The sequence below is a fragment of the Buteo buteo genome, chromosome 3 (assembly GCF_964188355.1).
Source record: "Buteo buteo chromosome 3, bButBut1.hap1.1, whole genome shotgun sequence".
Taxonomy (NCBI): domain Eukaryota; kingdom Metazoa; phylum Chordata; class Aves; order Accipitriformes; family Accipitridae; genus Buteo; species Buteo buteo.
In genome coordinates, this window is record NC_134173.1 from 19,699,867 (window position 1) to 19,726,756 (window position 26,890).

Below are 26,890 nucleotides of genomic sequence, written 5' to 3' on the forward strand. Positions count from 1 at the left end.
AAAGTTTTTTTTTAAACCATAACTATGCCTTGCATAATTAGCCAAGATAAGGAAGACCAAGGACTAGAGAATCAATTATTTCTATTTCTTGTTGTTAAAGTTGACAAATTCAGGTCTGACAATCACCCAATATAACAATTCTGTTTTCTGAGTACAAGCCTTTGGGAAGTGAAGTGATAACAATGAACCATCAAGATGTTACAATCAGCAGAGAGGCAAAACACATACATGCCTTTTATTCTGAGTGGACAGAATTGCCTAAGATATGTCACTATCTCAAATAATGAAAGTTGGCAAAGGTGCCAAAAGGTCAGTTAGAAAAACAAAAACCACAGGATAAATGAAATGGGCTGTAAGCCAATGTCTCGTGAATAAACCACAAAGATTGGACACCACTGACTTTCAACACTCAAACCTGAGCCAGTAGGTTCCCAGGACTTAGTCTTTGATCACTAATATACCTGCAACACTTGGTGACAAGATCTGCACAGACACATACAAAATCTGCTTGAGATTAAACACAATATTCATTTTCAGATGGTGGTGCTCAGCAGAACCCATCAACAACAGCGAAAGCTAGCAAAAATGCATTAGTTTCATGTTTTATTTTTCACGTTGGTGAAACACACAGCCTCTTTTCAAGAAGCAGCATCTGTAGAGCTGTTACAAACACATTTTGTACTCTAATACACCACAGATTTGGAAAAAGAACAAATAAAGCACAGGTTTCACACTGCACTTGGGCATACTGGATCTTAAGTTACAGAGGATTTAGAAATCTTCTCAGTTTACATATACATTGCATTGGCCATCGCTCAGCCTTCATGCACAACTTATTTTTCTTAGAGTCAACACTGGTTTTGGAAACTTTCTTGCTGTAAATGGTGTCTTCCACTTTAAATCACTGAAATATTTACATAGTAAGTGTGCAAATTGCTTTGAAAGATAGACACAAACACTAACACATAATATACAGACAGCTTCTTCTATAGTTAAACGTTTACTAAAAGGCAGTTAACATTCCTATCACAATTTCATTGCCTAAAATAGGAGAATAAGTTATATAAAATAGACCATCTTATTTTCAGACACTTCAATTTCTGCAGATTTGGTCTTTGCAGCAACATTGCAATCAAAGATTAAAATTCTACTCCTAAGATTCAGAGAAGCCCCTTTCAATTTAATGGCAGCTTAACGTGTAGGTACAAGTTACTTTTGTCCCAGATTTTCCACACTTGGCACAAGGAAAAAAGCAAAAAGCTGGGGGAGTGGGAAGACAGTCTTGCACATCTATTTTTTTTTGGCAATATGAAAAATATGCTTTAAGAATCCAATGCATAAATTTCAATTTTTCTTTTAAGGGCCTGTTAGCATTACAAGCACAGTTTAAATAAAGTCTGCAAGTTCTTTCACAGAAGCACACAAGGCTCCCAATTTTTATTCTTATGCATGCCATCTTCTCAGATATATACAATTGTTCACACACACAGTAGTAGACTCCTTGGGACCATTCAACAAAACTTATTTCAGAATCGGATGCAGCAGGAAATGCTTGAAGAAAATTACTTAGTGTTCCCAGTGCTCCTACATGTGTGGTTTTTTTCTACTTGTGATAAAGACTCTCCATAAAAAGTGCACGGTCACCTTCATGAACAAATCCAGAAGGCAGAAGTTAAGTAAACTAGAGTGAGTTGCTCCAATGGTGAAAATGGATGAGTTACAGGAAAGTCTTCAAAACTATCTTTCGTGTACACCTGTAATCATTCTCAGAGAGAAGCAACTCACTTCCTAAAATTTTGTTTAGACTATTTTATAGAAAACTTCTATATACATCATTATTAACAAAGGGAAATTAACCTGTCAGATAGTAAAAAACTACAGGTGTAGTCTCAAATAGCTTTAAAATGCAAGGTTATTACTACATAATACAAAGAGACAAAACTGGTTTTTGAACACCCATGAAATCAAATAGCGTGACTTTTACAGCAGCCCTACCTGCAAATTATGCTGTAGTTCATGCACCCATCACAATGCTATTGAATGCTATCCACCCCGAGGAAAGTGAGTACTAGCCCTCTAAAAGCTTACCTTCATCACAATTATGTCTGACACACTGATGTCAGACATCACATATGTCAGACATATGGCTTGATATTTTTTAAGACATCCAATTCCTTAATATGGCAGAAACTGTACCAACTCTTAACACTGTGCTTTTGGTCTATTATTTATTGAACTTTGGGCATTACGTATCACACACAAATCCCTGCTGGATTCCAAATGATCTCACCCTAGTGCAGATTTTTATTAGATTCTTCTGAAGAAAGAGACCACAGGTATAACTTCTAGTGTTGTCAACATTTAAGCATAAAATGGTCAAACACATTTAAGACACTACAGAAGCTTGCAAAACTAATGATGACTCGAAACCAAATAAAAATAGACAAGATGCATTAAAATTTGGTTACTTTGGATTCCGAGCTAGTTTGAAAAACGCTGTTTGTAAGAGAGCGCTGTTCTATGCTTTGAAAATATGAAAGAATAAAATGTCTTTGTAGAGTAGTGTATTGATTAGTAAATAAACACCTAGAACACTCATTAACTCAAACATATTATTGAAATATTCCACCTAAGTTTTTGTTAAACATTGTCTTCAGAGCTTTATATTCAATGTACATTATCTGCTACTTTCCGTTTCTTTTTTGGTTATGGCATGCTTCAGACATCACTAAGAAAGGTTGTCCACTCCTTTCCCAAGGTGTCCATTACAAACACTATGCACACATTTATTTACAAAGACTTCAGGTCAATAAAGTTCTTGAGATGAATATGTGTGTATACTTTTAAGTTCGCAAGATAGCTTCAAACTAGTTGACTTAGTATTTTCCACACCCACATGGATACTGCTTGCAAGAATAAGGTATTAAAATAATATTCTGCAGTGGAGTAAAAACATATTGAAAATAAACTGAATGCTCCCCCTAGTGCTTGTACTAGTGAAAAATCCTCCCTGGCACAGTCTGCCTTAAACCGTGTTAAACAGAAGATAAATAGCCAGATGCATGATGGTATATTTAACTCAGAAAACAAATCACAAACATATTCCTTGAACCAAAAAGTGTCAACTGTTGAAATCCAGCATTTAAAATTTTGTACCACTTCCCCTGCTCCAGTGCTTCTGGGGTTTTGGTTTCTTTTAAACTGTGCTTTTAGTAAAAATTTCTCTCAAATTTTTCCCATCAACTGAAGGCAGGGCCCTGAGGAAGCTCCTACCAGGTCAGAAATGAAGTCCAAAGAAGTTTCAAGATGACAGGTACAATCATGCTTTTTCTCCTGTATTGTACCCAGAAGCTGCCAAATTCATATTAGCATTCCCATATCACAATTGCAATGAAGCTCTGGTAAATCTGGTACCTTTGGATACGCTCAACATCACAAATAAGTCAGATATTTAAGACTATGTCTGTAGCTAGCATAGTCCACCAGAATATTCATCCTCCTCCTCATCAGCATGAGAGCCCACTGCAGCTGGTCCTCTTGCTTTGTCTTGTGCAGCGTTGGGCGACTTCTTCTTGATTCCACCTCCTGGGACCACCAAGGTAAGACCAAGCTTGGCATACTGACAATAACAAGGCAAGTTTAATTTCTGTACTATCACTGAAGTAAAATCTTGTTGAATTACACTGCACAGAATTGACTGATGCTCACAATAAACAAGCAGGTAACATTCAGTCCAGAAAACATATTGATGCTGCTTTCAGAGTACATTTTTCCAGCTTAGAAAAAAATGAACCAATGTTAGGCTTATTCCATCTCAAACACTCTGAGAATGGGATGCAAGATCTGTATTGATACTGCTTATTATAGAATAATTTGGCCACATCCTACAGCTTCTGTGGTTCAAGCTTTACTTAAAAATAATTTTTCAGTATGCAGCTATGCATACATTGTCTAGTAATAGTTCATGTAAGACATCTTACAAGTGTTTTTCAGTAAGACTAATACCTTAATTTTTAGTATTCGACATAGTAACAAGGCAAAATTAGTCAATACTGTCACAAAAGTTTGGCATGGATGGATGTCTCCTTTACTTCACACATTTCCTATCCTTATACTTCCTACAATTTACAAGTACAATTTAAAAAAAAAAGAAAAAGAAAAAAAAAAAGAAGGGGGGGCAGACAACACACAACCACTTAAAATTAAAAAAAAAAAAAAATATCTTTCACTAAGTAGTACCCTGCTGAGGAATAAGCACTGAAAAAACATTCAACAATGCCATCCTGTAGGCATCATATTCTGTAATGTTTACACACTCATATCAACTATATGGTATTTCTGAGATAAAGCATAAGCAGCAAACTGTTCTGGCCCCTAAGGAACCAAGGAGAAGGGAACTGAAATTTGGTCAACTTGTCAAACTCAGCAAATCCATAACAAGTTGCTCTTTCACCTAAGCCTTCCCACCATCTGAAAGGAACAACAATGTGGGAATTTACATTGGCAGGCAGCAAAGTAAAAGAATACCTGATGTTCACAGGCACAGGGTAGGATGACAGAGCAAATCACAGTAAATACATGGACCCTGCCCTTCTTATTTTCCTCTACTAGAAAAAGAAAATCTCTCAACCTAACAAGCAAAAGTATTATTAAAAAAATCCATAGGAACTGCCTACTTACATCATTGTCCATGTATTTGAAGAGTGGCAAATTACAGACTTCAGAAACTTGATCCTGATCCTGCTGGTCATACCCTTCTAAAAGTTGCTCTAGTGCTGCACAGTCTTCACTTCCATTAAAACCTGGTATACTGAAGGAAATAAAGAGTTCATTTAGGGCATTTCAGCAATCTACTTGACACTCAGCTATTCCATCTTTAAATGCTACTGATCAATAGCAGAAGAGCAAGCAGCTTTTAAGAATCTGATGAACTGCTTATTCCACAAAACTGCCTATAACCATTTTGATTTCTCCAGGTACATGGATCATAACCATAAAATTAAACTTGCAGCAACATTAGTTGAGAGTAAGACCACAATCGTAGTCAAGACAAAAAGAGAGTATTAAATTTTTCAATTATTCCTGACCAGTCAATAAACAGTTCCTCTACTTTGCATACAGAAAAATTCTGTAATGAGTTTCTATATATAAATAGAAATTGAAGACTTTGAAAATATAAGGAAGATGTTTAAAGACTGATCTTGAAAAATTCTTCCTAGAAACGAAGTACAATTTAACTTACACATATGTTCAAGTCATTTCACTAAAAGCACAGTTTAGGCAAAAATATGTTGTTTCAGTATTTTGTTACTGAAGTCTAAACGACAGCTGAAACACAGAGTTGCTGGGAAAGCCTCTGGAACCAGGGTTAAACACTAATCCAGGTTTTGATACCAGAATTTTCTCCTGGATGTGTAAAGAATGCCTTCTTAATTTCAATGTATTCAACTGGACTACTTTTCACTTCCTAAATTATCTTCCAGTTCAAATAACTATCTAAAAACAATAAAGTCACAAAAAGTAGAAATCCTGCTTTTCTTCTTCCGATGTATGACAAGGGCAAGATCTCCTAGACCAACATAACCAGAAATGTAGTAATTCACATGCTGCAAACTTTTCTTTAACAAAAACATTTAGATTAATCTTTCCTTCAATCTAATCACCATACTAGATAGTTTAATTGATTATACTGTGATGCTGCTATTGTGCATTTTGAGACTGCATTGCATATTTCAATCCTCAAACTGTAATAAAATATGGTAATGGCAAGTTAGAATTCAACTTTTTAAGGGCGTCCACACATGACATTGCATAAAGATTCTGAAAAAAATAAAATTCAGGTAGCGACACCCAGAAATACCCACTTTTAATCCTGAACATTTGTTTACAATAGCTAATCCATCTCTGTTCCATTTGAAGAAAAGACACAGCCCAAAGGATATCAGTAAGGCAAGAATCCCAGCCATAACAATATTCTGCTCAGCTTTTAACAAGGTAAAAAAAAATGGGAAGAATTTCTAATTTCCATCTCATTTCACCAGTCACACATAACTACTTCTTTATGACTAACTTTTAATTTTAGGTTCATTAAGAAGAATCACCATGGTAATTACAGCTAAACCTGTTAGAAGTGAAAAAAAATCCTGATAGCCATACACCAGGGAATGCTATTATTGTACTGTAAGTCACGAGAAGTACAGGCTTAAAATTTCTTGACAGTGTTTCCATTACTCTTTCATAAGAATACATCTACATTAATGAAATATTCAGTTTGAAATTACAGGACATGAAGTAGACTTACCTATAGCTTTCCCTCACACATCTTTCTGCAGCAACATAATCATTTCTGTGAAGATGAACTAAGACTTGAGCAATAGTTTTCTAAACAAAAACAAAAAAAACCCAACCTGATGATTCTTTAGAAATTAACAGTTAAATATGAGAAAAATACTGGACTGCTAATATTTAATGTGAAAAAGGTCACTATGATCCACGATAATTCTAAGATACTGACACAAAAGAGTCAGAACAACATAGTGAGAAAGTAGTAAGCCACACCCTCAGCTAGTATGAAATAAATTATCTCCTGTAATAAACTGTTGCACCAAGTAACAGTTTTGTGGTTTGTTATTTTTGATAACACATCTTTATGTGTTTGTTGTTTTTGACAGCTCCTGTAGATAACAGTGTCTTATCTTCAACATTATAGTAGTGAAAAAAGCAGTTAGAGGTTGGGGAAACATGCACTACCACAAATTCTCATTATTTGGCAAGAAACATATCCCCATATCAAGAGGTACATATTGTCAGTCAGATGTCAGCTGTCAGTAGTTACCCAGAAACACTCAAAATGCACTGTCAGAAATTGTGTCTTAGAATTTACCTTATAGCATGTTGGGTAATTTTCAATTTCCTTATAAATACTTTTTTCCTTTTGAAGAGACAATGCAGCCTCATCTAATCTAAAAAACCAAAAAAAGTTAGCAGAATCAGTGCCAGGAACACAGCATAATGAACATGAGGCTAATTCCAAAGTGTTTAACTGATACACTGCCAAGTCTACTGGAAAAAAAAGGCAACACAACTAAAAATCAGCAGTACATCTTACTAACAGACTAGATGAAGAAATATATAGACAGCAGTTCCTTTTGTATATGTGCAGGCTAAGAACATATCTTGTATTCATTCAGAGAAACCTCATTTTTCGTAACTTTGTACAAGATTAAGGCCTTGTTACGTACCCTAACAGATTTCTGTATGTCATGAGGTTACAATAAGCTATCACTAAGTCAGATATCCATGAACTTTCAATATTAAGTCACAGTAACTGCTTTTGAGTTTGAATACAATTTAATCATCTTATTAAACTTCTAGAAATTAGCAATAGCACGAGCTACAAAGCAGCAGAGCAACCGAGTCCTTCAGATGTCGTGAAGCTACGTTGACTTGCTTTGACAGAAAGACTTTCAAGATACTTTGCAAATTTCCTTTTCTGACTACAACTCTGCAGTGATAAAGTGTCTTAAAGGTAGAGTTAGAAACCCAGACAATTTCTTAAAGGAAATACATGTTTCAGTGAAGCAAGTCTACGCTGAACTGCAGGTCAAGTTTGGTGCTAGCAATTAACAATTAAAATAAATTCCCATTGAGACTCCAAAATACACTCTTCTTTAAGAAGTCCAGAATCAGACTGCTGCAAACAGATTTCTCTCCTCAGGTTAGCCACCTAATTCCCCTGTTTTATATTCCACAGCTATAAAAGACTTTCAAGTACTTTCTACATATTAGCGCTGGAAGAAAAAGAAAAAAAAATAATTCCTGAAGTAGTTTAAGAATGAATGAAAACTGGTGTATGTGCTTTCTAGCTGTTCAACAAACACAAAGGAAACAAAGACTTACAGCCCACATTCTCCCATCGCAGAACACAAAACAGGTGGTTCCTGGATGAACATGGCAATCCCACAGAAACTGGATTTTAGTTTGAAGTGTGTCTCAAAGTAAAATTAAGTAACAGTATATAAACCCAACAACAGCAAGAAAAAAAAACCACCAGTGAAAATCACTATTAAAGATTCAATTACATTTAAAAAACCAAGAAGGCATAAAGCTATACCTGCGTCCTCTGACTAGAAGTCTTGATGCCTTCCCTAGCATTTCTAATGCTTGCCGTAAACGTTCTTCATTCTAGAGAAGAACAAAAAGAATTCATGCATTCATATTTCATTCGCATAGAATTAAGAGCACTAGACCTTAATCTAAGTATGTCATCTGTAACTTAGAACAACTGTTAATTATTGTATCAGCAGTTCACACACTCAAGGGAAACATGAAGAGTAATGGCACACCCAAGTCCCACAGCCAACTCCTGTAGGCATCTACAGAGCAAAGTAACATAAATGCAAACTTGCTCATCTGGAAGCACGTGGCAAGTGACGATAGAGAAGCACACCAAAGGCAGTAGCAAAAAGGCAAATCACCTGCTCACGGGATGGGTAGACTATTAAGCAAACTCTTCTCTTCTGTGCCTTGAAGGATTTCTAACTATTTTAGGCTCCAGGACTCAACAGCAGCCATGTTGCCTACCCTCTGGACTGCTCAACAAGAGGCAGAAAAGTTGACAACATACAAAATTCAGATTCAGTCAAGTCCCAAACTGAGAAAAAGGCAAAGCAAACTGACTCCTAACTTTTGTAATCTCCCCCTCTGCAGCATAAGAAGCCCTCAGCCTCCTTACTCAGCCACTGATGTGAAAGGAAGGAAAAACTATTTGGAACGTAATCTTAGGCTTTTTCTTAACTTTATAGCTGACCCTAAACACCAATTTGTTCATCTTCATATACTGTCTGGGACTGGAAAGTTCTTTGCTGGTGGAAAAACAGAAAAACAACAACCTAAAAACCCCCCACTTACTTCAAACACTGATGCTGCTTGCTGATAGAGCTGCACAGCCTTCTCTGGGCTCACGTTTTCTATTAACCTGTAATAAACATAAATCATTTGTCTTCAGATGAAATATTTTTTACCTAAAAAGCATCAAAAAGACAAGAAAGAAAACCAAAGATATACCCATGCCCTGCATGCATCCTAGCCACCAATACCACAGACTTACTTTCCAGCCCGTTCCAGTGCAATAGCTGCTGTGTCTGGTGTCCCGTTCTCCAGGTACATCATACTGGCTTTCTCAATCAGCTGAACTGCTTCAGGGAGTCTCTGCATCTCCTGCAAAGCAACAGTCAGAGGGATGTGGCTGTCAGGAGTTGTGCTTATGTACAATGAAACAAATCAAAGCAAACTGTAATATCTTATTTATTAAGATTCTGATTTTTATTTACAAACTTGTAGAACCAGTGAAAGTTGACCACCAACTCCATCAAATTCACTTGTAAGTACCAAGCTTTCATGCAAGGCCTGAATTTGTGGTAGTTTAGAGAAGAAGCAGCACCACTCTTCTGTTACCCCCTAACACAAGGCACTCACCTTTTCTTCTACAAAAAGAAAACTTTTTTTTTTTCCCCAAGTGTCACTTCCCTAATCTACCAAGGGTGTTGGTGAGGACTATGAGTCAACAGAAAAATATCACTTCAATATGCAATGCACGTAAACATATATTTGTAAAATGGTCCATTGCACAATATTCTTCATTATAAAATAGAACTTTTTATTAAAAACTGATAAATGAAAATACCTTTAACATCATGCCAGCTTGTTCATAAGCTCTGCAGAGAAAAAAATTTACAATTTAGTTAGATATGGTGTATTTCAGCAAGCTGTAGTTACACAGCAAAGTTAAGACGCATCAGCTATCACTTCACTGTTAATATTAAATGCTTTGAAGATATTTCAAGTGTTTTGTTTAATGAGACAGTGTATGTGTAACATTATCTTCCACAAATGAAATACTTCAACCACGGTCCCCACTAAAAATCTATTCTCATGATCTGACCCACAGGCACTATTTGGATTATTTGTCATTAACTGCTTGCTTTGAAGTACTCTTTAATTAAAAATTTCTTTATAAGCTCAACAGTGTAGAATTTCAAAATTGCAAAAAGTTAATCTAAGAAAAAACATTTGATATCAAAAGACGCTGAAGAATGTCAAAATCATCATTTCTTCAGATGGCCATTGCAGGTTTTCAGACTTCCTAGCCCGTGCTTCCATTAAACTCATTTTGAAACAGCAAAATCACTTGAACCATACCACTTACTACAGCGAGATCAAAACAATAGTTCATGCTTGTACCATATGTTAGAAAATTTGTTTCAGATTACTCAGTGCTTCTATACTTACTTGGCAGCATGGAAGAGACTGGAAGTGATATTGTCAAAGTCAAGGACAAAAGCCACAAAAATATAATGCAGAAAAAATTGTTAGCATACAAAATCTTACAGAAGTACTAGTTTCAAAGCAAGGAATCCCATAAAGGCAAATCGAACCTACTATGTTTGTAGACAAGGCATCAAAAATAAATGCTTCTAAGGACAGGATAAACACAACATACCAAAGTATAACTGCATGTAAAGTTGTAAAAAGCACATTTATTTAAAATATGTTCCTGGTTACTAAATACTACTACAAGTACTGTAATAATGTCAGAGTTGCATTTAGTTTATACTATCCATTTGTAGGTATTTTAAAAAAAAATATTAATTTCTGAAGCAGTACCTAGACATCTCAGGCACTGGTCAGCACCTTAACACTCCAGATGCTAATGGAAACAACACAGATTTTCTAACCAAAAGAGTTCTCCCACTCAGAGCACACAGGAATAGTCTTCTAATAGACAACTTTGTTACATTGACAAAATGTGCAAATATATTAAATACGTCTTCTACCAACCCCCATTAACCCATTCTAAGTAGCAACTAGTCAGCTTCTTGGAAAAAAAGAATATCAGTCAATGAAAAGATACGCTTTATTGTTTTCATGTGCCTCAGCTTCCCGTAAACATGCTTCCCTTGCCTGGTCAAACTGCTTGGCATTCTTAAAAGCAACAGCTGCAAGAAATCAAATAAAGTTCTTATTTACAGCTTGCCATTTTCATTTTTGCACCACTTCTACTCAAGAATTTAGCCACCGAAAGATGCAAACAGATTCTTTAAATGAATAGTTACAACTTACCAAGCTCTTCCAAAAAATCCCATCACAGTCCTCCTTGCTTCATTAGTCACTTAGCTACCATTAAAAACATTTACTGTCAACAACATATCCATGCCATCACTGTACCACATTGTGCATGTGTTTAGCTGGATTTTGGAACTCGCTCATTCTGTATTTTAATTACAGAACTGCAGGAATGTGTAAGTTTATAGTTTTAATCATTAGAGGTTATATAAAATCAGTATGGCAGGAATAGAAGTATACCATCAACAAAGCATACCTATAACAACTTCCTCAACATAACCACTTCAGGGCACAAATATGTATTTCTATCTCCATTAGACTGATAGGATATTAAAGTGGGATTTAAAATAAATTTCAATTTATAAATGCTCCAGTTGCTCTTCCAAGTTTGTATTTTTTTATTCAGGCTTAAATGAATTAATAGGCATGCCTAGAGTAAGAAGCCAAAAAAAAAATCACAATAAATTACTATTATCAAAAACAAGAAAATTGTTTAAGAGCAAAAAGGAATCAACTAGTAAGAATTTTGTATTCAGTGTGACACTTACTGTGGAAGAAAAGGAGGAAAGAGATCTTACTATGCCTAAAAAAAACCACCTGGCAGCATCTCTCTATCATACTGAGACAGTCTTTGTCAGGACATACTTCATAAGATGATGAAAAAGCCAAGTTTTAAAACCAGCTCGAATATTTGTTGTTTTGTAGGTAAAGTCATGGGATTTGGGGGGTGGACAAGTGAAAGAAGGAAAGCGGTTTTTTTACATGTAGTAATATATACAAAGTAGAAGTTGTAAGCTTGGGAAAAAAAAAAAAAAATATTGTTTTGACAACAGTTCTAGATGTCCAAGTACAATCTGAAATTTATTTTACAGTGCTACTAAGAGTATTTTGTTGTTGTTGTTTCATCTTCTTTTGTCTTCACAACAGTTTTACTTACACAGCAATGTACTGAAAATACATAAAATGTTATCAGGGATTAAGCTTAAAGAATACTTTGAAACCATAAAGTATATGGCCATATTTACAGCCATACGTACCTGCCTTCCCATATTCAGTAGCTGCACTGTCATAATCTGGTTTCCACTTTAAGAATCCAGTTTTCAGACTAAAATGCAAGAAGAAAGGCCTATTAACAACTAGTAAAGATTTTATGTTTTACCTTCAAAGCACTTTAGATATATTTAAAACTTTAGTTTACCTCCAAAAAGGAGCAATTACCCATTTGCCAATAACTATGGTGGCATCACTACTATAAAAAGAAATGCCGGCATTGTTAGGAATTGCATCAAACACTGCAATCATCTCCCATAGTTACATGCATTGCCTCTAACATGCTTCTGCTGTCCCCAGACAGTCTACACAAGCCCAGATCCTCAACAGTAAGAAGTCAACAGAACAAAAATACTTCCACCTACACCAACACGGTATCTCAAGAGTTCTAATACCACAACACCTGGCAATATTTTTGGTTACACATCACGAAGTTTCCAGTGTTCCTCTACGGTAATTTTTTGCTGCTGAGAATTATCAAAGACTCTCCATTGCATACACAAATGAAAGAATTTAGTTACCAACACAAAGACAAAGCCTCATGTGTCATTTATATGTCTACAATAGATCATGACACTAAATGGTGCCACGCACACACGCAGATACACATATGGGGAAAAATACACATTGCAAAACGAGGTGAGTCAACAGGCAACGCTGATTTCAATATCATGACTTCCTCACTTCTAAAACAAATATAAAAATTCCCCTAACTTTAGAGTCCACTTCCATATTTGTTGCAGGCAGACACTTCAGATGCAATATACGCTTAGTTTGGAAAAACAGTTGTATATAGACTATGTTGGTTTTGTTGTCTTACTTGGATGAAAACCACAGTACGTAACTCTAAAGCAAGTCTTTATATTGTGTTATTTTTATCACAGGCAAAGTCTCAAATGCATCGAGCTGAGATACACAATGCTTTAATACACACACAACTTAAGATGTAGGTGCCTTTTACTTCAAATGCTTTCCAGGATAAGCTTAAAATGAATTCCACTGAAAGGCACTTTTGGTCAAGTAATTTGACTAAGATACTCTGGTACAGACTTTTTTATTCTGAGGAGGTCCCTCCTGTATCACAGTTCATACTTTTGATCCATGATTTCCAGACGGCCCGTCACTATTCTTACTAAAATTATAGCATCTCTGGATTAGTCAGCTGTATTACATCTATACTGTAGTCTGTGAAATTGAGACTTACAAGCAGAATGGCTATATTCAGTGTTAAAATCCACATTAAAAGACTATCATATATAGATGCTAAAGCCTCTAAGCTAAATGTCAGCACAGGTCTTTGAGGCCACCTAAAAAGGAACAATCGCACGTTTCTCATAGGCGGGAAGCAAATAAATACACACACACACCCCCCACCTCAGCAAAGTGAAGCTCTTTATTCACCACAATCCCCCTAACTCTTTCCTCCCGCTTGCCTTTCTCCCACTAACTTGAGCAGAATTGTCTCCCTTCCCCTTCGGGCCAGGGCAATAAAGGCTGCCTGGCCCTTGTGGAAACTGCCCAGGCCTCCAAGCCCTGCAGCCTCGCCGACACGACTTCTCCGGTTTAGGGCCAATTTATTCTCCCAGTTCGGGGACGAAGGGTGCCCTTTAGCAGCCAGCCCGAGGCAGAAGAGGGGCCAAGCGGCCACGTCCTCCGGCTCCCTCCGCACCTCCCTCCCCTTCCCCCGCGGTCACCTCGCCTGGCACCTGCCGCATCCCTCAGCCCCGCGCTTCGGCCACCCCCCCCCCCGCGCCCCACCACTCCGCGCAGGGCATCACGGGAACTGTAGTTCGCCCGAGGCCTCCGCTCCCCGCACGGGCGCCAGCGAGAACTACAACTCCCAAGAACGCGCCGCCCCCGCCGCGGCCCCGGGGCGAGGAGGGGGTGCCGAGCCGCCGGGCGAAGCCTGCGGACGGCAGCCCCACGGCTCAGAGGCCGCGGGAGAGGGCGGCCGCGGCGGCAAGCAGCGCGCTCCGCGGAGCCCCGCTCGAGCGGGAGGCGACACGACGCCCGCATGGGGCGGGAGAGCCGGGCGGGCCTGACGGCCCGGGCGCTGAGCCGGCAGCCGTCGCACCCGCTCGCCAGCTTCCCCCCCGCCACCCTCCCCTCCGCTCCGCTCACTATTTCTCCGCCTTAGCGATGTGCTCGAGCGCCTCGTTAATCTTCTGCGCCGCCATCTCGCCAGCGCGGAGGGGCCTACCCCTGCGCTCCCGTTACGGAACGCCGCGGGGCTCACGGGGCCTCCAGGGGAGGGGCTCGCCCCCTCCGCCGCCTCACCGCGCCTGCGCGGCGGCGGCGGGGGGGCGGGGCGCGGCGGCGGGGCGCTGCCGCGTCAGGGCGGGGCTGGCCGGCGCCGCCGCTGTTAGGGCGGGCGCGGCGGCCGAGAGGGCGGCGGGTTGTGAGGCGGGGGGTTGTCCCGCTCCTTCGGCGGCAGCCCTCTGCGCGGTATCGCCTGGCAGGGCTTGTGCAGGCGAATGGCTGCCCACGGCGCTGGGCTGTGGTCTCGCTCCGGGGAGCCGCACGGCGCCTCCCTGGCAGGAGCCCCCAACCCCCCCCCCCCCCCCCGGTCCAAGGCCAGGAGAAGCTTTTCAGAACTCGGGAATGAGCGCAGGCCTGCGCGTCCCGGGGTTTTCAAACGGAGGCCTGTGTTCGGTGGAAATGCACAACTCGTGGGCCGAAGGCTGAAAAGCACGGCTTGCCCGGCTCCGAAAGAAGCCTCCAGAGGCCTTTTTGCTGAGGCATGCTCCTCTGCCTCGTTTGGTATTCGCAAAAAGAAGAGGCTGTGTCCAGTCAGGCTGGCACAGAAATCCAAAGCGGAAGGTGTGCGTGGTGGTTGAGAACACCAGAGTTGCTAATGCAGGCTATGCCATCGTATGAGATACCGAGTGTGTAATTTGGGTAACTGAATTGAAAATGCTAAAGTTGCTGCCCATGCATCCAGTTCCCTTGACTCCTTATTTTTGTTAATCATCTCAAACATTCTTAAGTAACAGAAGATCAGTGATTGAGCCCAAGAAGGTGTTTATTCTCCAAACTTGGACATCGTTACTGTTTTCCAGTAATGTGAATAAGAGAAGTATTTATCAACACAGGAGGGGGGGAAGCAAAGTGAGAAGCTGGTTAAACTTGCAAAATTCTTATCAGAGCATAGAAGTCATTACAGGAATCAGAGCTTTGCAATTGTTCCTACCTTAAATGTTGAAAAGAAGCAATATTTACAGATTTGTTTTGCTCTAGGTAGGCATCAAACTCACAGTTCTGAATTACTCTCCCTTCCATTTCCTACATTCCCTTGATGACATGGAAACAATTTTCTAACCTTGGTTCTTGCACTGCACTTGAGAGGCTATCATCTATTGCAGCTGGTGGAAAATCACCACTAAATCTTGCATACTATTAGTCTATGTCCTAGAACAAAGTAGGAAAAAAAGGTAGAAAGGTTTTCTATCTTGTGTAATATATACACAAAAAGGATTCTGGCAAGTGCTCACTGGTAGCAGGTAAAAAGTCAAGGAAGCTATGATAGGAGAGATTCCTGTGTCATCATGTCTGTCTCTTCTTTCCCTTGCTATGGCCAGGATCGATCTGGCCATATAACTATGAGCTTGCTGCATTACCTTTCAAATAAACTTGTGTTAGCTGGGAAAATGAAATCATAGAACTGTGGCATTAAAGGACAGAATAATCTTAGAGTGTTCTTCTGAAGCACACGGTTAATGACTTACTGTTTGTGTGTTTGTTTGTGCTAGTGCTCCTGGGTGCTGTGTTCCCTGGGCTATAAATAGCTGTTCACTTTCTAGTGAAACTACACATGTGCGCTGTCTGGTTACACTTTGTACTGGAATGACCAGATGAAAGATTTCCAAGACCAGTATTAAATGAAGTAGGATATTCCTGGGTAGCTTTTATTATGTAGACATGGAACCTCTGGAGACTTTACATCTGGGAAGGATCATATCACAGCATCTGGTGCTTGGCTGTGAATTAGAATTTGGTGTTGAAAAATGACGAGGTACAATGTGAAAAAATTTTACAGTGATAGCAGTTGGAGTGACAAAGTTTTTAAAGTATAATCTTACACGTTTTGTTTACTAGATGGATATGAACGCTGCAGATAGCTGTGCCAGTAGAAGCCATTGATCACTAGCCAGTCCTCAGCTGCCCATCACTACACCTTGTGGAGGGTTTCTGTCTCCTATCTAAGCATTTCTTCATGTACACCATTGCAACCAAAGGCATCAGGTTATCAAAAACGAACTGCATAAGTTAATTTTGTCTGAAATGGGTTAAAAAGCACTTGTGTGAGACTTCATGGGGCTAACCTCTGGCAAGAGGCTGGAGGCAGGCAGCTGGGGACAGTGCCTTCCACCATTATGGCTGGGTCCACCCACAGCACTGCAATAAGGACAGCCTGGGCTTCCTTCAGAGAGCTGTTGTTCGTTGTAAGAGAATATTGCTACGACCATAGCTAAATTTGTTTCCCAATGAACTCTGACTTTGCTGTGAATATGTCATGTTCTTGTTCAGAAAGTCGGGACTGACTGCAGTGAGTTGTATTTTAAGTCAGCTGCTGAATCCTATCTGCTACTCCGCTGGATCTGGAAGGTGAATTAAGTTTTCCTAGATCTGGATTTCCCAGCTCTTCTGATATACCCTTTTTTGGCAGCAGGACATGGAAAGTTCTACCTTGTAATTTATTAGTGTCTGAGTTGGAGTCGTAGCTACAATAACAACAGCTACACCACCACACTGAGGAAATTACCTGTGAGGAAGGGAGAGGGACCTGCATATTCCTCCTCCCAGGCAGACTGCTACTAACACTAGTGGTCTAATGAACAACTGGTTCAGACACATTCTGGGCCTGTTATACACACAAAAAAATGTGCTCTGTGATCACTCCATGCCAGTGCCAGCACCTCAGTGCTCCAGTACATTTTCTTTTCCTGTCTTCAGCATTAAATCCATATAATTCATTTGGGTGTGAGACGTTACTAGTTCCTGTCTGAATGGATATGGCAGAAAGCAAACAAGTAACTCTGAGGGCAGCAAAATTAATGAACACTGGTTTTCTGCAGATTTGTGTCTCCCTGCTGATTGTCTTTAATTAAATAGCAGAAGACTACAGTGTGAGCATGCCTTTATTAGATGTCAGAGAATAAAGAGACATAAATATCCCAACTGGGGGAAGGAGGTAATGTCTAATTGGCTTTCCAGATTCACTGGACATGAGAGAGGAGGAGGGTATTCTGGTGTCTAGTAAGGTATTCCAATGTGAAACTTTCATAATGCCTTCCCCACTATTTACTGAACACATAATTTACGTGTTCCTTTTCCAGGTTAAGTAAGGTAGCCTGTCCACCTAGGTAGGGCCAGTTGATTTTGTTGGTGGGTAAGATGATATGTCATGATTACCAAGTCACTTTTAGTCCCAACCTACTATCCCTCCTGCCTCCCTTACTTCTGACAAGAATCCATTTCCCTAGATCATGACAATCCGCAAATGTAATTTGTGTACAATCAAATTAATTTTATGCAATAGCTCATGCATGACTCACAAAGATATGTACAATATCTACAGATGTGAATAAAGCCCTTCTGGAGAAGAGTTGAGCCACCTTTTCCTGTTGGGTTTTCAAGAGCCCAAGGTCAGATAAAAGCCTGAAATTACCACCATACCACTTCCCACCTGCTCCAGCGGGGAATCTGACGAACTATATTGTTGGCATTTGTCACTGTTATGGATGCACAACTAACCAAATCCAACAGATGTTAAAACTCAGATTTATTCTTCAGCAAAAGTTAGTTAGAAGTCCGGTAACATTTTATAAAACCACAGGCTCAATGATGTAAAGAGAATTAATACTACACGGCCGACTTCAGAATCCCCAAGATTTAAAGTGATGGCTCAAAACGTGCGTCTCACTCCCCTAAAAGCTGAGGGCTCTCTCCCTCGAGGAGTTACCTCGGCCAGTGCCCGGACCCGAGGGGGAGTCCCCGATTGCAGACCCGCTGCTCCGAGGAGGACTGATTCCAACGTGTCCTCTGGCGGGACCCCGTTTGTACCCCTGTCGAATCTGACCTGTGGTCATTTAATCCTATTGTCCAGGAGGGTCACCTCGGTGTACCTGGCACGTCTCGATTGGCCAGTTCAAATTTCAGCCTCCAGGGTTTCCTTCCCCTTCTCCCTTCCTGGAGAAGTTTTGTTTCCTGCTGGCGGGATGGGAGGAGGGGAATGTACTGCCACAGTCACCTCCTGGACTTGCTCTCTAAGGTGTTGATACTTCCTCACCTTCTGAGCCGCTGCATCAGCAAGTGATGATAATTTGCGTTTGTATCTGATGGTTATATCCACTACCAGTGCCTCACCACCCTTAACAAATATTAGGTCAGGCTTGTAGAGCTCGTTTTGGTGGTCTTGTGGAAGTGGCTTGTGAAACACTAGCCAATCCTTTTGAGCTTCCTCAGCCAGTAGCTCACACAGTTGGTTATGTCTTTTGATCCTAGCTTTCCAAACTGCTGGGCAATACCCATTAGTACGTGTGCACTGCCTGTGCCATACCTGTTTTCCAGCAGGAGGCTAAGATCTGTTCCACATTCTTAGTAATTGGGTGGGCCAGGCGATTATGTTGAGTCAGGCTGATTTTAGTTTCCAACACACGACTGCATTCTCCACAGCTCCTGCCCTCCATCCGGGCAGATTCCACAGCCCCCTTGCACTTTGTGAAGTGGCAGGCGGTACTATTATGTTTCACATTTGTTTGCTGAAACAGGATCTTTTTGCTTCCATGAGGTGTCTTTAGATTATCAATTAGTTCTAACATTTTTTTCTATCTGGTTCCCGCAACAGGGACATGATGGACTTTTATCTGGGACCTTCACAACCAGAGTGCTATTGGTTGGACTATCTCCTCTGGTAGCCAGGATAGGCATTGATGGCATTGGTGGAAGTTGGGCCACAGTCATGGAGGGTAGGGATTCCTCACCCTCCTCATGTTCCACATCAGTTGTGCGTGGCCTGATGTTAGCACCCCAAAGAATCAGAGAGGTGGTCACCTCATACACCTCTGGTAACCTGGCCAGATAGTCACTCACCTCATACACCTCTGCTAACCTGGCAAGATAGTCACTTCTGGTGGAAGGATAACACTCTTCCAAGCCACAAAATTCTGAGTTCATAAACTCCAGCCCCAAAAGATCCATTTCCTCTTCCACCAGTCTTTTGTGGTCCCTGATGTTCCTAAGGAGCACGTCATTCCATGAGTCCAATAGACTTGTTTGTGTGGCCACCAAGCAACCCATATCAGCCAGACCATAACATCATATACAAAGCAAGGGCAAACACAAGGCCCACCCTCAAACAGCTACACCCACAGGCACAGGCTCCGGACAATGATCTGTAGGATCTATTGCCAAAATTTGGTTTCACCTAAAGAAAAACTATAGAGTGGACAGTGAAGCCAGCCAATAGGGAGGACGCAACTGTAACTCCAAACACGCTGGGGCAGAGGCTCTCGTGGTTACCCCGAAGGGCACCCAGCAGGACCATGAGTAAACGTAGCCTCTACGGCAGAGCCTAGCTAGTAACTATGGTCTCGTCTTAAGAGAGTCATAGTTACTCCTGCAACAAGTGTAGAGATTACTCTACAGTCTTCCCTCAGTGGTACTGTGAATGAGTTGTCTCCTCTGTATTTATCTTTGTATTTCACAAACCCTGCGAAAAGTTTCCATTTTTTTAGACACACATATTTCTAATGCTGTCAAATTCTGTTGCGCTTGACTAACAGCTTCAAAAGTTGAAGTGGGATATTAACCAATACGTGGAGTACAATTGCATGCATTTGTTTTCTTGGGAAACAGGGGTTTTGTTTCCACGTACCCCAATGCAAATATATGGAAAACATATTCCTGAGTGCATCTGATATGCTCCACCACTGTTGTTCCCACCTGTGGTTCCCAGGATGGAATCACTGGTGATATATTGCCTTTCCTTTTTATTTCCTGCTGCCTTTTCATGTGTGCTGATAGTTACATGCGTAATCATGTTGTGACCTGAATTGGAGAAAACGGATCTAGCTGTAGAACAAAAAAGAAGGAGATAAGATATTCTGCTGCAGAATAATATGTTCTTACTGAAGGCTTTGTCCCACAAAGCCAGTCTGGTCAATATCTTTAAGGACTATTGAGTTCTTCTTACCTGTTTTTATGAGATAGTTTGGTGTATATTTCTTCTGGTGTCAGTTCCAGCTTCATTATCTCCCAGTCCTCATTATGCAAGAGTGTTCACACTCACCACTGTGACCCTGCATTGTTCCAGCACAAATGTTTGTGTGGTCTCTCAGTGAACAAATTCTTAATTTTTGGACTAGGCTCTTCTTAGCTAGCTCTACTCCCTCATGCAATTACAAAGCAGTCACACCTGCACAAAGAGGGTGTCAGGAATACATGCTGGGGGCAGGAATTGGTTAAGCCAACCGAAGTACCACATGCTAAATGTGTAATTCAGCTTCTTGTGTAAATGTGTTACATTAGCTTCTTTTTCTGTTGATGAGTAAATTCTTCAGGATAGAGCACCTACATCAGTTAAATATATGACACCTTTTCTGCCTTAGCTTTCTGAATCCAGAACCTCTGGAAATCTCTTCCCTTTCTTTCTTCTGTCCGTCTTTTCTGAATTGTTTTCCAGAGAAGGCTCTCACATCAGACTGTCCTGGTAGAAAGCCAGTTATTCCTCTCACTGGATCCATCCAGTGTTAATGGCTCTTGATGGCTCTTTCATTGCTTTGGAGCAACCTCCACGAGATGCTCAGTGCCTCACTGAACATAACATGGAAAATGAAGTTCGAAATGTAGTGCTGTTCCCCAAATCAAGAGGCATTCAAAACCTGACATGAGCTTGTGTCCTTCAATCTGTCACTGAAATGATGTTTGACATAGATCCGAGAACAGAGGCAGGAAAACATAACAGTTTTCATCAGTTTTTAAAGCATAATTAGATTTTTCCACTTTTCTACAGGGTTGCCAAACTGCATAATGAATGGTACTTCCAGATGCCAGCTTCTACTTTACATCCATGAACAGGGAAGTGAGGAAACAAAGATCAGGGGGTTCCTCTCCAATGGCCTGATCACTAATATTCAATAAAATCAATAAGGCTGTCCAAGCTTTTGGTCACTTCTTTTGACTGCATAGTTTTGCACTCCTGAAGCAACGTTTGCAGAAACAGATTCCTTGTTTTTGTTTTAACCTTTGTCAATGTTGTTTTCCCTAGTCTGCTTCAGAAAAGCATGTGTAGCTCTTCTGGCATCCTAGCTGATTGCCTTTGAACCAGGAATGCAATCTTGGACAGAAGCTGCCATGTGATGTTCTCCACTTCGAACTGTGAATGACACAGATTAGTGTTTTAATGCTGGTAGGGGCACAGCCAGTGATCTCATCAGTTAAGTTCATTTTCATAGCATGCACACTTGCTAGGTTTTGTTCCACATGGTAGCATGGAGTAATTATAACGTCTGCTGCATTCCTCCAACATACAATGTTTTATTCCTCAGCTTAAAATGCTTTCTGAGATTAATTGCTTTGGTCATGTATCTGAACACCCTACCTCATAACACTGCTCATTAACAATATCAGAGCCTATTTCTCTTTAGAGAGGAGTCAGTTCTCCTGCTCTGAATTGTTATTTACATACGCTATTATCATGCTGCTGCAGTATGTGTCAGCAATAGCCTAAAATATGCACCTTTACAGAAGTCTATTTTAATGAGCTGGTTATAAAAAATTATGTGGCAGCCTTGAGGTTATGCTGCTGAAGGCCTCCCAGGGTATTGAAGTCAGTTCTGTGGGCAGCCCAGCTGACTCAGAAGGGAAGCTCTATTGTTCTCAGTGTAAACATCAGAAGTAAAGATAATAAAGCTTCCAGTTTGCTTAGCACTATTAAAGCTGATGATTCTGATTCTCAAATACCGCATTGAGCTAGTTTTAAAAATATTAAAGGAGAATTTAGTAACAGGATTCCACTTGCTTGAGTGGCCTAAAGACTCTTTAATCCCCTACAAAGACCACATCTGTAGATTAGGCATTAGTCTCTAGATAAAGGTAGTAAAAATCTCCTTTAGAGTTCTGTCTGTGGACTGGAGAAAGTCTCCTTCAAGTCACTAACAGGACTGAAATTTCCATCCTCTATAAAAATTCAACCCCCCCCAGCCCCTCTGTGTGAATGAATACTGTTAAAAGCTATAAGAAAAATTCTTATAGCTTCATCTCAATGTACTCTCTGATGTGCAGTTTGGGTTCACTGGTCATTTATGACCCTTTGAAAAATTGTTTAGAAGGGTTGGACAAGATGTTCATAATGTGCATTCCCACTAGCCCCAACTCTAGCCTGTTGTCTGCATTTAAAGCTTTTTATTAATTTCCTTCCAGAGGGAAAAAAAGAACAAGCTTTGAAAGTCTAGGCAGACCTTAGGCATTTCATGTCATTTTCCCACCAGACATTTTATTTTTCTTCCAGTAGACCTACTAGTTACAAACTACCACTGTATTGTAAGCAACTCATGTGAGTTGATGACAAACATTTAGAGGAGACTAAGTGACTTGGGTCATTCAGAATAGTTAGCTGTGGCCTAACCATAAATTTCCCTTGAAACACAGATAAAATTTTAGAAAAGACATGATTTCCTTTGTGATAGTACTTTCTAAGTCACATTCATTTTTTCCTATTAGTTTAACCAAAGCTTTGTATTTCACCGGAGTCCTGTAAAACAGAACAGTTACAATTAATTCAGTGCAAGTAATCCTCCTTTTCTTTCTGTGTGACTTATTTTGATAAAATCACCGACTTTGTTTTCTGCTCCTCAATTTGATACATAGAACATACGGTTTATTACTGTGGTGCATGTGGGAGAGAACCCAGAGGTGGATTTCTCAGGAAAAGAAAATGTTTAATATTATGTTAAAGTAATCTAAAAGATCAGGTTAGCCTATCTTTGGGCTATCCACAGATATGTAATTAAACTGTTTCTCATATGTAAAAACCAAATGAGAGTGAGTATAGTGACATCTCTTAAATGCAATTGCCTTTAATGTCATCTTCTCTGCAAGCACTAGTGGGAAAACTTCAAGCTGGAGGAATGAAAGCTGCCTTGTAAAAATTATATTCTTTATGTTTACCCAATGTGGAAAAGGAATTTATGGAAATGGGAGTAGGTCTCCATTTTTATTTTGAAGAATTTTGGAAGTGATTCAACTATCAATTCTTTCTTTTAAGCTGCAGACTGTATTTCTTCTCTCTAGACAAAGAACAATCACTGCACTTACAGATCTGCTTCCCCTGCATACATACATTATTAATGAAGACTACAGGTGCACCTACAGAGGAGAAAAGGTAACTGAAGGTAGTGTTCCCTACAGTTCTGTGTGCCAGCTCTTCCCTGGGATGGATGTGCTTCTTACATACCTGTCTGTCTCACAGTATTGCAGAGCGCTGTGTCATGCCCCACTTCTGTGCATTTGCTTTCTACCTCCTACCTTTTTTACACTGTTCTCCTCTCTTTATTTTCCCCATTGTTTCATCTTGCTTCTGGTTTTGATTTTTCTCTTTTGCCTGGTGGCTGCTTTCTTCTCTTTCCTTTTTTGTTCTAAGTGCAGCTTATAGTAAAAGTGTCCTGTGATAGTACCACTAGACTAAAATACATGTATTCTTCTGAATGGTTTAAAGTCTGCAGAAGAGAAACAGAAGTGCAGATGGGTGCAAGGACCATGTAATCTTTTCCACATAGTTAGCTAAGAGTCTACAGCAAAAGCAGGAGGAAAAAACATTTTAACTGCAGCTCCTCACTTCACCCGTGGCTTCTGGAGTAAGATAACAAGAGGGATACCACGTATTCCCATGTCATGTGGAGAATTGCCAGTATGATTCAAAATCATATGTGAAAGGTACCGTAGAATTATACAGTCACAAAACCATTGAGGTTGAAGCCATCTCTGGACATGGTCTAGTCTACCTCCCCTGCTCAAAGCATCTTTAAATCAAAACCAAATCTCTCGTAAAAGGTAGGCGTTTGGAGCTTGACACAGTATTTGCCAAGTGGAATTCAACAGTCCATGTTGTGTAAAGGCCAGAGGAGAGGAGCTTGGCTGTCCCTTCTGGAGATCAGTCTTGTGAATGTAGGCCAATAAATGAACTCTCAGATGTAATGGCTGTTGTAATGAAAGCTAGCGAACACAGGAGGGCTCTATTTGAACATGTATTAAGAAACATTTAGGGTGGTGCCAAACAGGAGCGGTGTGTTCTGGTGTTACATAACCTTAAGTTAAATTTCAGTGCAGTGTAGAGAAGCAGAAGATTTTTAACTGTTTGCTGTGAAATTACCATCTTGGTTTGGGTATGTATGGGTTTATATCTAAACATTGTCTCTGTGCCAGAGCATAGAAATATTAAAATAAATCACATGACCCCCAGCTGAAGTGGCCCATTATGAAACATATAAAATAAACTTCCTGATTTTGTCATTTATACTAAATGTACCCATTCTTTATGAAACAGGTTTAGGTTTAGCTGTCACAGCTATATCACAGTACATCACAAGCTGGCTTCTGACAGGAAAAACGGTCTCTTCCCTTGATTTTACATTACAAATCCTAATTTTTCCATATTACTACCACGGAGTAAAGGCAGCAGGGAATGAAAACCCACTATTGCATAATGGGGTTTGGTCATTCCTCCACAGAGACAACCAGGCTTTCACAAGTGGGCTCTGCTGCAGCACTGCAGTATCACTCCAAGTCCCTCGAGGCAGGGACGGTGCTTGCGGAGAGGCCTCCATCCCGATTTGCAGCGATGGGGCTGTGCAGCCGTTCAGCATCAGCTGTGTCACACACAGCCAAAGCGAATGTGTCTCACATCAGGCGGTGCTACGAGAGAGGCTGGGTATCTTCCCTTGGCTGGCTTCCCTTGCCTGCCACTCCAGTCGCAGGGCAATTCTGTGAAAACAAATAGAGGGTAAATGAAATCTTTCTGCGACCATAATGTAGCAGCCCCTGCAAGAAAAAGGATTTCTCCAGCGCTGGTGAGAACAGGGCGTGTAATGATTAGCAATGACAGTAATAACAAGGAAAGGGAAGCCACAGATTCCTTGTCTGCCAGAGGATGCCCACCTGTGAAGGAGTGCTGCTTTGCTGGGGCCAGGGCGCTGCTCTGGAGCTCAGCTGCCCTTACAGGTGCATTATCCTGTTTATTGTTCAACAGGGAGCCTCTAGAGAATAAAGTAGATGTTAAAAATCAGATGACGTAAATCCAAGATCTTGGGAATAACAAAGGTGGCCTATTGACAGAAACCTCAAGATCGAACTACTTTGGAAGAATCCACAAAAAGGAAATGTTCATTACCAAACCAGAAATCAAAGGTAAAGTTACTCCAGTAGGATGAAGAATTGGACAAGACCCTTGGATTAATCCTTTAGGACTCAATTATCTCAGTTCCGCTGTACACTAAGATTGCACGTGAGTGCCTCCAGTAAGCAATACTGGTTGTCAGCCCCATCACATTTCCATTATAATGTTAGTTGACTTTAATGTTTAAATCCATCATGTTAAGACAACGTCCAGCAGGCTGGTGGTTAAAGTCAGATTTTATTATAATTGGGGGGTTTGTGATTTTTTCCTGGGACTTTTCTTTTGCCAAGAAGTATAAACCTGCACTGACATAGCAAATGATGTATTCCTTTACAAACTCTTTGGGAAAGAAAGTGCATAACAAAGGATGGCTGGGATGCAGTTTTTAGCCCAGATAATTACTTCATAATCTATTTTTGCCTTCTGAAAAAAATATTTTGATGGTAGACATTGTTATTTGCTACTAGTAATCTTAAGTATTTTCTTCTTCTTATCCCTTCAAAAGTTAATGACAAAAGAGTACAGAATATATTACTAAAGGGACATGTAGCAGTTCTTCTTTGGATCACTGCTACAAAGTGCAGCTAATCAGCATGAAAAGATTAATTTCTTATGTTACAGACATGCTGTTCTTGACAAGTGGGTTATCATTCTTTACAGCAAGCAGTGTTATAAAAATAATGCAAGCCACATTTACACATGCACAAACAGAATAGCCAGGGAATGATGGACCTGCAATCAGTGGCTGAGACTGACCCAAGCTTTGAAATTGGAATTTCTGAAAAGGTTGTTGCTCGTCAAATGTGTGGATTTGGCTCATTACAGAAACAGGTCACAATCTGCAAACTTCTGACCTAAATCTGGATGAAAATATCCTCCTACTTCAGCGAAGTTTGGACCACGGGTCTGGCTTAAATCTTAATTCAGATCATCATCTGTTTTTTCATTAGGATTACCAGGAGAAATGTTGGCTTGAAACCAAGTTTTCCCTCTCGGATGTTTATTGTAAATATTGTTGAAGTAGTCTGGATTGATTGTTGTACATACATACTGGAAGAGACCCTATATTTTCTCCATGTGACCGTCTAGAAAGACAGAAAGAAAATGAGTATGTTACTGCAGTACAGCTGTGGGTTTGCTAAGCAAATCTGGCCCGCAGACACATTTATATAGCAAATCTCCCAATCACTGCTTCCATTTTGATGAACCACAAATATCTTGGCATTCTAATCTCTCCACAGCATATTAATCTCAGCTTGTAAAAAAAAAGAGACAAACAGTGAAAACACTGTAGTAAGGATTGCCTTCTTCCATTGCATCATT

General features: G+C 40.2%; 1 protein-coding gene across 1 annotated transcript; it reads right to left on the bottom strand.

Annotated features, from left to right (window-relative positions):
• Positions 1-586: 586 nt before the first annotated feature.
• Positions 587-14,457, bottom strand: NAPG (NSF attachment protein gamma). Its single transcript, XM_075022965.1, has 12 exons — positions 14,296-14,457; positions 12,162-12,229; positions 10,913-10,997; positions 10,291-10,308; positions 9,686-9,716; positions 9,110-9,219; positions 8,911-8,977; positions 8,114-8,184; positions 6,884-6,962; positions 6,302-6,381; positions 4,681-4,810; positions 587-3,619 (listed from the first exon to the last, which is right to left on the bottom strand). Exons 1-12 carry the CDS (start codon positions 14,349-14,351, stop codon positions 3,470-3,472), a joined length of 945 nt encoding a protein of 314 aa, XP_074879066.1. The 5' UTR covers positions 14,352-14,457; the 3' UTR covers positions 587-3,469.
• Between the last annotated feature and the right edge of the window lie 12,433 nt (positions 14,458-26,890).